This window comes from Hyla sarda, chromosome 6 (genome assembly GCF_029499605.1).
Source record: "Hyla sarda isolate aHylSar1 chromosome 6, aHylSar1.hap1, whole genome shotgun sequence".
Classification (NCBI taxonomy): Eukaryota; Metazoa; Chordata; class Amphibia; order Anura; family Hylidae; genus Hyla; species Hyla sarda.
The window spans coordinates 68,780,172-68,792,720 of record NC_079194.1 but is presented as its reverse complement, the minus strand read 5'-3'; the positions used below and the strand labels follow the sequence as shown (position 1 = coordinate 68,792,720).

General features: G+C 41.9%; 1 protein-coding gene across 3 annotated transcripts in view; it reads left to right on the top strand.

Annotated features, from left to right (window-relative positions):
* PRKCD (protein kinase C delta) overlaps window positions 1–12,549 on the top strand; it is a 93,429-nt gene that overhangs the window by 58,139 nt on the left and 22,741 nt on the right. For all 3 annotated transcript variants that reach the window (XM_056524063.1, XM_056524065.1, XM_056524064.1), the window contains exons 2-3: window positions 970–1,092; window positions 12,271–12,470. In XM_056524063.1, coding sequence (XP_056380038.1) covers window positions 978–1,092; window positions 12,271–12,470 — 315 coding nt within the window. In that variant the 5' untranslated portion in view covers window positions 970–977. The remainder of the gene's footprint in view (window positions 1–969; window positions 1,093–12,270; window positions 12,471–12,549) is intronic.

The following is a 12,549-nucleotide window of genomic DNA, read 5'->3' as shown; positions in this document are numbered from 1 at the left end:
TGGCCTTCACAATCTCCTGACCTCAACATAATTGAAAATCTATGGATAGAGCTTAAAAGAGCAGTTTGTAACAGACAGCCCAGAAATCTCAAAGAACTGGAAGTCTTTTGTAAGGAAGAATGGGCAAAGATACCTCAAACAAGAATTGAAAGACTCTTGGCTGGCAACTCTTGGCTGGCTACTTGCCAAAGGGGGAAGTACAAGATATTAACTCTGCAGGGTGCCCAAACTTTTGCAGATGCCATTTTTTTTGTTTTCTGTTATTTTGAAAGTGTAAATGATGGAAATAAAATCTAACTTTTGTTGACATATTATAAGAATGTCTAATCTGTAATTTGATGCCTTTTGGAGATTTTTCCATCTTTCCTTGGCTTCTTTATGCGCATTAATACAAATTTTTACCTGGGATGCCCAAACTTTTGATCCCCACGGTAAATATTAAGAAAGTTTTATAAATATTATTGATAATAAAAAATAAAAAAAATGATGGTGCACATTAAGTCTGATACTAAGCGATTTGTACAGAACATTCTAGAAGTTACAGGAGCAAGTTTTGCTGTTGTATCCTGCATCATTACGTACCGATAAATGTGCGTTTTCTTCTATGATGTGATCAGGATCGGACGCTGGTGTTGTGGATGCTTACAGGGCTTTTACCGTTCTGTTTATGTAGCTGTAATATAAACGGTGAACATTTTTTATTCCTGAAGACGTAAAGCAGGCGCTCGGCTATCCATTAGGAATCTGTCCAGAGTAAATCTCCTTTCAACCAGTGTCACTCACCTGCTGCGCCCCTGGTCACAGGAGACAACCGTTCTGCCAAAAATGTACAAACACCTTCCTGTGTCTGCAAAAAGGAGGAAAACTGTCAAAAAATGGCAACCTCAATGTTAGCTATTAATAGATATGCTGTTTCCCCTGAGAACCATTTGACCTTCATTGAATTGTCTGTTTTTGCTTCCTCTGTAGGGTGCACCATGGCTCCATTCCTACGGATTGCCTTTAACTCATTTGAGTTGGGACCTATGCCAGGACAGACTGAACAATGCCAGCCATTCTGTGCCGTGAAGGTGAAGGAATCCCTCACTACAGGTAAGAGGAGAAGAGACTTGTCGCTTACGTGACTTAACACCTATGATGCCAGTCTGTCTCTGTTTTGCACTATGCCAAGCCGGCTTGTGGGTTCCTAGGGCTATTTTTCAACCTTTGTAGGTCTGTGCGTTGCGCTCTGAGCTAGGATTTATCAGCCCACTCTTGGCAGGCGTTCCCTAATAAAGAAACCAAGGTATAAGGATAAATACAAAACACCCCTTTATCCCATAAGGACAGATAACTGAGCAGTAATTTTGGTCTTTATTCACATTAGACTCCTAGTAATCTATGTGCATGGCTTTTTTATGTATAATATACCCCGATCCGCCATGACATTAAACGGGTTATTCAGGATTGGAAAATACATCTCTGCTTTCTTCCAGAAACAGCACAGCTTCAGTCCTCGGGTTGTGTGTGGTATTGTTGTAGCTCAGGATTTAGAGAACTGGATGATGTATTTTGTTCTTGTATTGACTAAAGAAGCATTTTGTCTATCTGAATTAAATCACCAAAAGCAATTTTGTCTAAAATCACTGAAGTCTTGGCATGATTTTCTCTCTCTGAATGGTATTGTAGCTCAGTTCCACCGTGAATGGAGCAGAGTTGTAATTCCACACACAACCTGATGACAGGTGTGGCACTGTTTTTTGTAAGAAAGCAGCAGTTTTTCTAATTCTGGATAACAGCTGTAAAATCTCTGACATGTGAGGTGCATAACATTATCTTGTGACTGTGAAGGGGTGGTACGTATACGAAGGGATGGTTTGTATAGTAGGAAGCAAGTGCACAGTCACTTATTAAAGTTTATGTCTTAGAAGTATGGAGAAATTGGCAAGTGTAAAAATCTGAGAATGACCAAATTGTGGTTAATTGATAACTAGATCAAAGCATCTTCTTAATGGCCGGTCTTGGGGAGTGTCCCCCCCCTTATGCATTGGACAGCACCTAGCATGGAATGGAAGACGACAGCTTGATGAATCACTTATTCTTTTACATCAAGCGGGTGGCATGGTGCGTGTGTTCTACTTACTTGGGGAATAGAGGGCACCAGTATGCACTATGGATAGAAAACATGCCAGCGGAGACCGCGTGATGTTCTGGGTAATGTTCTGCTGGAAACCTGGGTTTTGTCCTTAATGTGGATGTCCTACCTAAACATTATACAGACCAAGTATCTCTTCGATTCGACCGATTTGCCAAATTTAAAAAATAAAAAATTGATTCGATCCGATGGCTGCCCGGGCTTGCTGGGAGTTGTAGTTTTGAAACATCTCGAGGTCCGCAGGTTGAAGACCACTGAGAGTTCATTCGCGTATAAGCCGAGGGGGGTGTTTTCAGCACGAAAAATCGTGCTGAAAAACTCTGCTTATACTCGAGTATATACGGTAGTACAGGTGCTACTACTTCCATCATGGAACAGTGTGTTCCATACAGGGAGTAGTAGTACTACCCAAAGAATGTTAACAAAAAATAAAGTGAAAAACACACACACTACATTTTCATTTTTATTATTGTCGGCTACATTTGTAGTGGCCTGCCTGCCTACATAAATTTGATCCCTGTTTAAAAATGTATTACATTTTTGTATAATAAAGATACATTTAGTTAAATAAAAAAAATTCCCATCACTACTGTAGCTTTAAAAAAATAAAATAAATTAAAATGGCGGTGTGAGATCGCCGAAACATTGTCACCTATCCTTGGAATAAACACTTGAATTTTGCACTAATTTTGGTGTGCTGCCTACATTGATCTATACCTACTACGGACCGGAGCACCGAGGTTCTAGGGCGTGCACCCGACCACATTGTTCTCAGGAGGTGCTGCTTTCATTTGGATTGTGTGTGTGTGTGTGTATATATATAGATATAGAGATATAGATATATATTTATTTTTTAATGGTACTCTATGAAATTATATTTAAAAAGGTATTGCCTCCTAAACAGACGAGTCTAATAACAGATGCAAACTGATGCAATGGGATGCCATTTAGTTGCTTCCATTTGCATCAGTTTTTCATCTTTAGTATCATCCATCGGCAGACTCCCGCAGCCGGGACTACTACTCCCATCATGGAACATACTTCTTTCCATGATGGGAGTAGTAGTTCCCCGACTGTGGGAGTCCGCAGGTGGCGGGGGAGGCTACATTAGTGTTTGTACTACTACTCCCATCATGGAACAGAGTCTGTTCCATGTTGGGGGTAGTAGTAAAGGGGATAAGGGATTTATCGCACCGGGTCTCACTTGACCCGTTGCGATCAGCAGTTATAAAGCAGGGCAGCGAGCGGCATGCTCAGTTTCCCTGCGATGTATATATTACTGTGTAAACTTTCATTTTTAAATTCCCCCGCCCGGAGCCTTGAATGGCCGGCACTGAGAAGCCATTCAGGGCTCTCGGGGCTTTTTAAACGACTACTTTGTCCCCCAAATTTATGCCCTCGTGCATGTTTATAATAATAAATAATAAAGTCCACCTCAAAACTTACAGGACCTAAAGGATCTGTTAGATACCACAGAAAACCTTCAGAGGTCTTGTGGAGTCCAGGTCTTGGCAGATCTGTCTTGGTACCACAAGAGGAATCTGTACAGTACTATGCAGATGATTGTAAAGGGAACTGGTCATTACTTTCATGCTGCCTGAACCATGAGTTGTCTGGGCGGTTTCCTTTGGCTTCTTCCCACCCTGTTGGCCTAGATTGATAGATCTCTCCCTCCCTGTACCCACACAAGGAGAGATCTTACATAGAATGGAATCACACAAGGAGAGATCTTACATAGAATGGAATCACACAAGGAGAGAGCTTACATAGAATGGAATCACACAAGGAGAGATCTTACATAGAATGGAATCACACAAGGAGAGATTTTACATAGAATGGAATCACACAAGGAGAGATTTTACATAGAATTGAATCACACAAGGAGAGATTTTACATAGAATGGAATCACACAAGGAGAGATCTTACATAGAATGGAATCACACAAGGAGAGATCTTACATAGAATGGAATCACACATGGAGAGATCTTACATAGAATGGAATCACACAAGGAGAGATCTTACATAGAATGGAATCACACAAGGAGAGATCTTAAATAGAATGGAATCACACAAGGAGAGATCTTATATAGAATGGAATCACACAAGGAGAGATCTTACATAGAATGGACTCACACAAGGAGAGATCTTACATAGAATGGAATCACACAAGGAGAGATCTTACATAGAATGGAATCACACAAGGAGAGATCTTACATAGATTGGAATTACACAAGGAGAGATTTTACATAGAATGGAATCACACAAGGAGAGATCTTACATAGATTGGAATCACACAAGGAGAGTAGGAAAGGTTCATTAACTATATCTGCATATATTATACACAATTGTTCTAAGGAGGCTAAACATCCGGAACAGAAGATGTACATGAGATGCAGCAGGTTTGAGAACAAGGGATCAATGCTTTTATAAAGATCAATTATAATCCAAGGATTATTAAGATTAAACAGGCCAGTGGCACGTTTCACTGGGCGACTCAGGCACTTACCAAATGAGATGATTCTTCACAGTGAACATATTAAATAATGGCAGACATGTGGATGATGATCATTTAGTGAAATCTCTATTATGACTTGATTGCCTCATATCAGTCTTTCCTAACCAGTGTGCCTCCAGCTGTAGCAAAACTACAACTCCCAGCATGGTACCTTTAGACAAAAACACCCACCTCTACTATATTTTTAGGTAACATTTCTGCCAAGTTTTGAAAAATCTCCAGCCATTTGGAGGTTATGCTGAAACATATATACATACCTAAATACATACATACATACAGTCATGGCCGTAAATGTTGGCACCCCTGAAATTTTCAAAATTGTGGAAAAATACGATTTTTTTCAAGCATGTGATGCTCCTTTAAACTCACCTGGGGCAAGAAACAGGTGTGGGCAATATAAAAATCACAGTACCTACAGTGAAATATGGTGGAAGTTCAATGAGGTTTTGGGGTTATTTTGCTGTCTCTGGCACTGGGTGCCTTGTATGTGTACATGGCATCATGAAATCTGAGGATTACCAATGGATTTTGGGTCGCACTGTACAGCCCAGTGTCAGAAAGCTGGGTTTGCGTCCAGGATCTTGGGTCTTCCAGCAGCACAATGACCCCAAACATACGTCAAAAAGCACCCAGAAATGGATGGCAACAAAGCGCTGGAGAGTTCTGAAGTGGCAGCAATGAGTCCAGATCTAAATCCCATTGAACACCTGTGGAGAGATATGTAAATTGCTGTTGGGAAAAGGTGCCCTTCCAATAAGAGAGACCTGGAGCAGTTTGCAAAGGAAGAGTGGGTCAACATTCCGGCTGAGAGGTGTAAGAAGCTTATTGATGGTTATAGGAAGCGACTGATTTCAGTTATTTTTTCCAAAGGGTGTTCAACCAAATATGTAAGTTAAGGGTGTCAATAATTTTGTTCAGCCCATTTTTGGAGTTTGGTGTGACATTATGTCCAATTTGCTTTTTTTCCTTCCTTTTTTGGTTTAGTTCCAATACACACAAAGGCAATAAACATGTGTATAGCAAAATATGTGCTACTGCAATCCTTTTCTGTGAGAAATACTTCAATGTCTAGAAAAAATTCAGGGGTGCCAACATTTACGGACATGACTGTACGTACGTACATACACGTTTACTTTTAGATATATAGTTATAGACTGCCACTCTCCAATGTTAACTTATTCTATCCATGGATGGCATTGGTCCTCCAACTGGAGAGCTGGTTTAACACATAAATCCCCCCTTTTTTAAATAGTTTTTATTAAAACTTTTATTAAAGTTTTTATGAAAAAGGCTTGGGAAGAGGCAACACACATCATTGATGGATCTCGATCTAATCATGAGATTACATATCTAATGATAGCATCCTGAGAAGAACATAGACAAAGTGGAATGATATTATAACAAATAACATCACAGTGGTAAGTGTACTTCGTGCAACTAAAAGCCGAATCCAATAACCAGTTTATCAAAATTCTTGTGTGGAGACAAGTCGTATATAGAGAAGGTGCTATATCTGCGCAGAAGAATATGATCATGTGAAAGTCCGTGGTCTAACGTTGCGAGTGGGTGAATGGATGCGATTGGAGATATGTGAGCATTTGAGCGAGTGAAGCTAAAGTGGGTATGAGTATATAATAATCAAGAACAGAAAACAAGAAAAGGTTTATACGTCTTTGCAGTGTTCTGATTGTATCCAGCACTGCCAGCTATTTGTGAAAAATTTGGTAACGACCATTTCCCAATGCTCTGCTACTTTGTAAGAGTAAGTAGTGTTAATCTTGGCTATTAGATGATCAATAGTGGGAACATCAGTGGACTTCCAGTTGCTAACTATAGATATTTTTGCTAGTATGCACACTATACAATAGATATCTCTCAGATGGCGTGGAAGTGTATGTAGATTATGAATAATAAAACCGATTGTGGCGACCGGAGAGGTCAATTCAGTAATTTTTGGCAAGGAGTCCAGAAGGGGCTGATCGCTTGACACATCCATAAAATGTGATAAAGGGAACCACGTGAGCCACATCCTCGCCATAGGTGAGAAGTGCCCGAGTAGATGACAAACGGCCTATCCGGCATGTAATCCCAACGCAACGTGGTCTTGAACGCAGATTCTGCATGAGAGGAGCATTGGAAAGAGGCGTGGAGAGTTTAAGACAGTCTTTGCCAATCCTCAGTGGAAAACTCTAGACCCAAATCTCTTTCCCAATGTTTCAATGGGTAAGATTTATGGAAAGAATTAGACCTCAATAGGTTGTTATACCAAGGTTACAGACCTTTAAGTGGGGAAATTAACAATCGTATTGCTGAGTAGTTCAGAGGGTCAGTTGATAATTGTAATCCATATAGAAAATGACGGATCTGCAGGTATTTGTAATAGTCTGTGGAAGGGAGGTGGTAAGTGCTGGATAGCATTTGGAATGTATTCAAAGTATGATCGGAGCATAAATCTTTGAGTTGTAATGCCTTGTGAGATCATATCGCACATCTAAGTCGGGTATTTAGGCTTGCAAGAAGGACAACGGAAGCTCTTCTCTAAGAGCAATACCTGAGGGTAGTGTGTTTTGGACATAAGTAACCCAGGCAGCGTAAGAAGCCCGTATAATAGGATTATAAATATGCGAGGTGGAGATCTTCCAAAAACGGAAGATATCAGAGGTCTTTAACAAAATAAGGAGATACTGAGGAGTTTTCTATGTCTACCAAAGGGAGTTCGGTAGAGCTGTGCCACCAACGCCTTAGCATGGCAACTTGTGTTACGATGTAATAAAAATAGATATTAGGGGAGCCCAAGCCACCATTATATTTGGTTTTTGTAAGTATGTTTGTGGATAATCTCAGCCTAACCGGCATGTAATACCATATTATCGAGGAAAGGAGAGAGTTGGCTTTAGAGAAAAAGGTAGGAGGAAAGGAAATAGGAAGGGCGCGGAAGAGATACAGGAATTTGGGAAGCAAAAAAACATCTTGAAGGATGCCACTCTACTGACCCAGGAGATATCTGAAGATGTCATTCCGGAAACCTCTGCGGCTATGGATGTCAGTAGCGGTTTGTAATTTGCACCATATAGAGATTTATGAAGATACGAAAGCATAATGCCCAAATACTGCAGGTGGTCAGACCTTCAGTTGAAGGGGTATGCTGTTTTTAAAGACATCAGTGAAAGTGGGGGAGGTTAACTGGGAGAGCTTGTGCTTTTGTTTCATTGAGGTGGTATGTGTAACCGAAAGAAACTTTCCTCAAGGGCTCAAAGAAAAATTATTTACAAATAGGGGGGGGGGGGGTTCAATCAAAAAGAAACTAGAACAACAACCTACAGGTGTGGGAAACCACACAACAAATTGTGAATGTACCCCAATTAAAAATAACGTGTGACAAGCGTAATTACATATAAAAATAATTTTATTGGAATATATAGTAAAAAATGAATATAAATATATATATATATATATATATATATATATATATATATATATATATATATATAACCACAGAATCAATTCATAGGAGATATATATAAGAATAAAAAATGCTAATATAAAATATAAAAATGTTAAATATAGGGTGGATACTGGGGTGAGAGCCTGTATACCAATAAAAATAGAAAAATAAAATAGTCACAATGCTGCAAGTGGGTTGCAATTCATAAATAGAGGGGGGGGGGCTGCATGCACAAAAATGGGGGGGGGGGGGAGGGGAACAAAATTAGTGTAAGGTGTCTATGCGCAAACAAAGTGTGCAATACGTGTAGGGATTACACACCACACAGTGGCAGTGATAACAAAAAAATGAATAGTAAAGCACAGCACTAAAGTGAATAATATAAAAAATGGTGCAAAAATACCGTGCAACTGTGACAAACAAGGATGTGAACATGCAACCAAAAGAAGGGGATAGATGCTGCCTGGGTAACCTGGTATAGTGCTGGCAGCAAGTAATTACAAGCAGCAGGCAGGTAGCAACAATGATGTAGATAGCAGCAAGTAAGTAGCAGTAGAATTAAGGTAGTGACTAGAGATGAGCGAATTTACAGTAAATTCGATTCGTCACGAACTTCTCGGCTCGGCAGTAGGACTTATCCTGCATAAATTAGTTCAGCTTTCAGGTGCTCCGGTGGGCTGGAAAAGGTGGATACAGTCCTAGGAAAGATTCTCCTAGGACTGTATCCACCTTTTCCAGCCCACGGGAGCATCTGAAAGCTGAACTTATTTAAGCAGGATAAGTCATCAACTGCCGAGCCGAGAAGTTTGTGACAAATCGAATTTACTGTAAGTTCGCTCATCTCTAGTAGTGACTAGCAGCAAACGATGGTATAGAGCTTGGTATAAGTTGGCACAGGACTCACCCCGGTCCACCTCCACAACCCCGATGCGTTTCGCCGGAAGCGGCTTTGTCGAGGAGTCATAAGACAAGAGTAAAAGGCAATGCAAGTCACGCCTAACAGCGACAGCAGCCGCATGGGCAGAGGAAGGGGCAGATTTATTAAGCCGCTATTCAGGGTATCTTCCATTAGCTGCGTTCGCTGTTTTTTCAGAATCGATTGGTATTTGATACAACAACCTCTGATAACTGCTTTGTGGCAGTTGTGGCCATGTGTAGGAAGGGGGAGAGTATGTACTGTCAGTAAGTTGCAGTGTTACTGCTGCATGATCCGATTATTTGATAGGTTCAATGGTGGATTTGACGGAGTGGGGGTTAGGATCGATTTATCATTCAGGAACATATCAATACGGGAGTAGGTATTGTGGACTCCTGAAAAAAATGTGTAGTCCCTCTCAGAGGTGTGATGAATTCTCCAGATATCGTAAAGGTCTTCTTCCCATAAGAAGGTAGATAGTGAAGGAGAATCAATAGAGTTGGAATCAATAGTAGGGTTAGAGACCGTGTTTAAATCCCTGCATATGAGCAAAGAGCCCCAGGGATTTTTACGGGTACACCTGAGTAGGTGTTTTAGGAACCTGAGCTGGCCTACATTGGGCGCATACACAGATAGAATTGTCAGGCGTGTGGTGTTGGTGCAGCAGAAGTACATACCGACCTTGTACGTCCGCTATAAATTCCTGAAGGGCAAATGAGACTGTTCTTGATAACGATCAGAACCCCCCTGGTCTTTGTGCTAAAATGAGAATAAAAGACATTTTGATAAGCAGGGTGGTTGATCCTGTGGGCATCTTTAGCTAGAAGATGAGTCTTCTGGGCGCATAAAATATCGCAACCCAGTTACTGAGCTTCCCTCCAAAGATTTGAACATTTGTGTGGAGCGTTCAAGCCATTCACATTTATGCTAGTTATAGTGATTACTATGACTTAATGAATAATAAGAGTTTGCAGCACACAGTAGATAGCAATCCAATTATGAAAGACAGGGTGCACCTCCCAGCCAGCATGCGCCTGTCTGATTGAAATGGATAAAGCTCCAGATGTTTCACATAGAGATATTACCACATGTGTGTGAAGAACTAAAAACTGAAATTGAGAAAAACATAAACAGAACCTGGAAAACGAACAGGATAACGCACAGGATGTAGAATCACCCATCCACGAGTGGGGGTTAGAGTCCACTCTGAAGCCAAAGGCGCAAGGCCACCACACCAGAGCCCGCACAGCCGGTAAAAAGTGTATCTGCCATTAAAAGAGTCAGGCTACAGACCAGTCCTTCTCCAGGTAAGATTGACGAGATTTCTGTGGGGATGAGATGCCCCAGGATTTGAGTAAGGAGACGCCTTCTTCAGTAGAGCCCACCACATGTAGAGAGTCCTCATATCAGATCAGTAGGCGCACAGGGAAACCCCAGCCATAAGGAATTTTTGCTGAGCGTAGAGCTGTGGTTACAGGCAGTAGGGCTCTTCTTGCTTGAAGTCTAGGTACGGAGAGATCTGCATACACTGATATGCGGTGAAATGGTGAAGGAAGTCCATCATTGCGCCTGGTGTACTCCCATTAATCTCTACTTGATGCCAAAAAAATTAATACGTGCTAGCACGTCTCTGGGTACAGAGTCTTCCAAATGTTTCGGATGTGAAATCCGATGCACCCAATCTATCTCCAAATCTCGCGGTGTGCATGAGGGGAGAGCGACTTTAAGCAGGGAGCGTACATAATCTGGAATCTCAGCTGGAGTCACTGATTCAAGGATGCCACGTAGTTTGACATTATTACGGCGGCTCCTGCCCTCCAAATCTGCCACCTTTGCTTTAAGGGCGGTGATATCATCTTCCATGTTATTGTGAGAGTCTATCAAGGAGTTGTGGGAATCAGCAAATTCCCCAAATTTCACTTCAAGATGATTCACTCTATTTCCCAGCTCAGTAACAACAGACTGTAAGGGGTTAACCACCTGTTGCATATCTTGGAGAGATGTGAACCGCAGTAGCATATCTTTCATTGTGGCATCTGTTAGTTGCTGGCCAGTGACAGGGAGGTCAGCTAGTAAATCTCCTTTTGTCATGGAGAGTGAGGTAAGTGGCTCCCATTGCCTTTCCCCCTGGTCCGGAGTGGCAGAGGCCCTTCTTCATGGTAGCATTGGTGAAGCAGGAAATGGTGAGCTTGCCTGTGAGTGAGGAGACTCCCCTGGAGAGGAGTGGTTATCGTGGCGGCTACGGCAAACTCCTTGTTCCTCTGCCCACGGTAGCTGAGAAGCGACAGCACCGGGCAGGTCAGCGGGCTATGCTCTACCTGGGTTAGATGTAGCTCAGGGTCCAATGTGGAGTGGTGGCATGCAGCAGGTAAGGGAGAGCTGTGGCTGGGTGCCGGGAGGCCACGGGCAGCTGGAGACAGCGCTGTTGAAGAAGCAGCACTGGCGCCATCTTGGATAGGAGCATAGAGAGGGGTATAGCTAAATTTCTTCTGTGTTCCATCGTGCCCAGGCTTGCGGCGCTTCACCGGCATGGTGAACAGACTGTTAGGGACCGGGCAGCAGAAAATCGTTTGGCAGTAAGCTGGGTAAAGGTCGCTTTAGCAAGCTGGTAAGCAGAGCTCCTCTAGTGTGCGGTCATCCGCCTTGGCAGCCAGGCCACGCCCCCCACATAAACCCCTTTTTGAGAGTTTTTTTCAGAACTTTATATTGATGGTCTAGCCATAGAATAGTTTAGTGATACAAAGAGATAAAAATTGAACACAAAAAAGGCACACCATGTGATTTACCACCTTAACATCAAAAGTTGTGCTGATAGCCCAACACCACATTACACCTTACAAAATGATAGCTGGAGGCAGCCTGCATTAAACTGTAGACCCAGACCCGGAATGGTAAAGGTCAATGAAGTGATGACTTGATTGAAGCGTGGGAAGTACCAGAAGCTTGCTTTGACCTCGAACCCACACTCTCCAAATAGAAATATCTGTCAAAATTTAAAATAATAATAAATATTTATTAAAGAATTACAGGACAGCGCGTTTTTAGAGTGTTGCAACCCACTTCATCAGGTCTGTGCATGGGTGTCTTTTATATTTTATGTGCGCAATGAAAGCATGGAGGTGACTTTCATGCTGAAAAGGAGCTGATCTGGATGCTGTATAGTTGTAATTATATCATCCACATCAGTGCCGAAAGGGGCCCAATAAATTAATTTGCCATTTCTGATGGACAAATATGTAAACAAATCCTATATATTACAGAGAGAGGAAAGACACTTGTCCAGAAGAAACCAACAATGTATCCAGACTGGAAGTCCCCATTTGACGCTCATATCTACGAGGGTCGGGTCATTCAGATAGTGTTGATGAAGGCGGCCGAGGACCCCCTCTCCGAGGCTACGGTTGGGGTGTCGGTCCTCGCTGAGCGCTGCAAGAAGGGAAATGGAAAGTCAGAGTTCTGGGTAAGTAAGAAAAAAGAGTGAAGACTTGTCACCATTACCACATCAGTAGAATTTTACGATATTTCTATGGTCTGTTTTT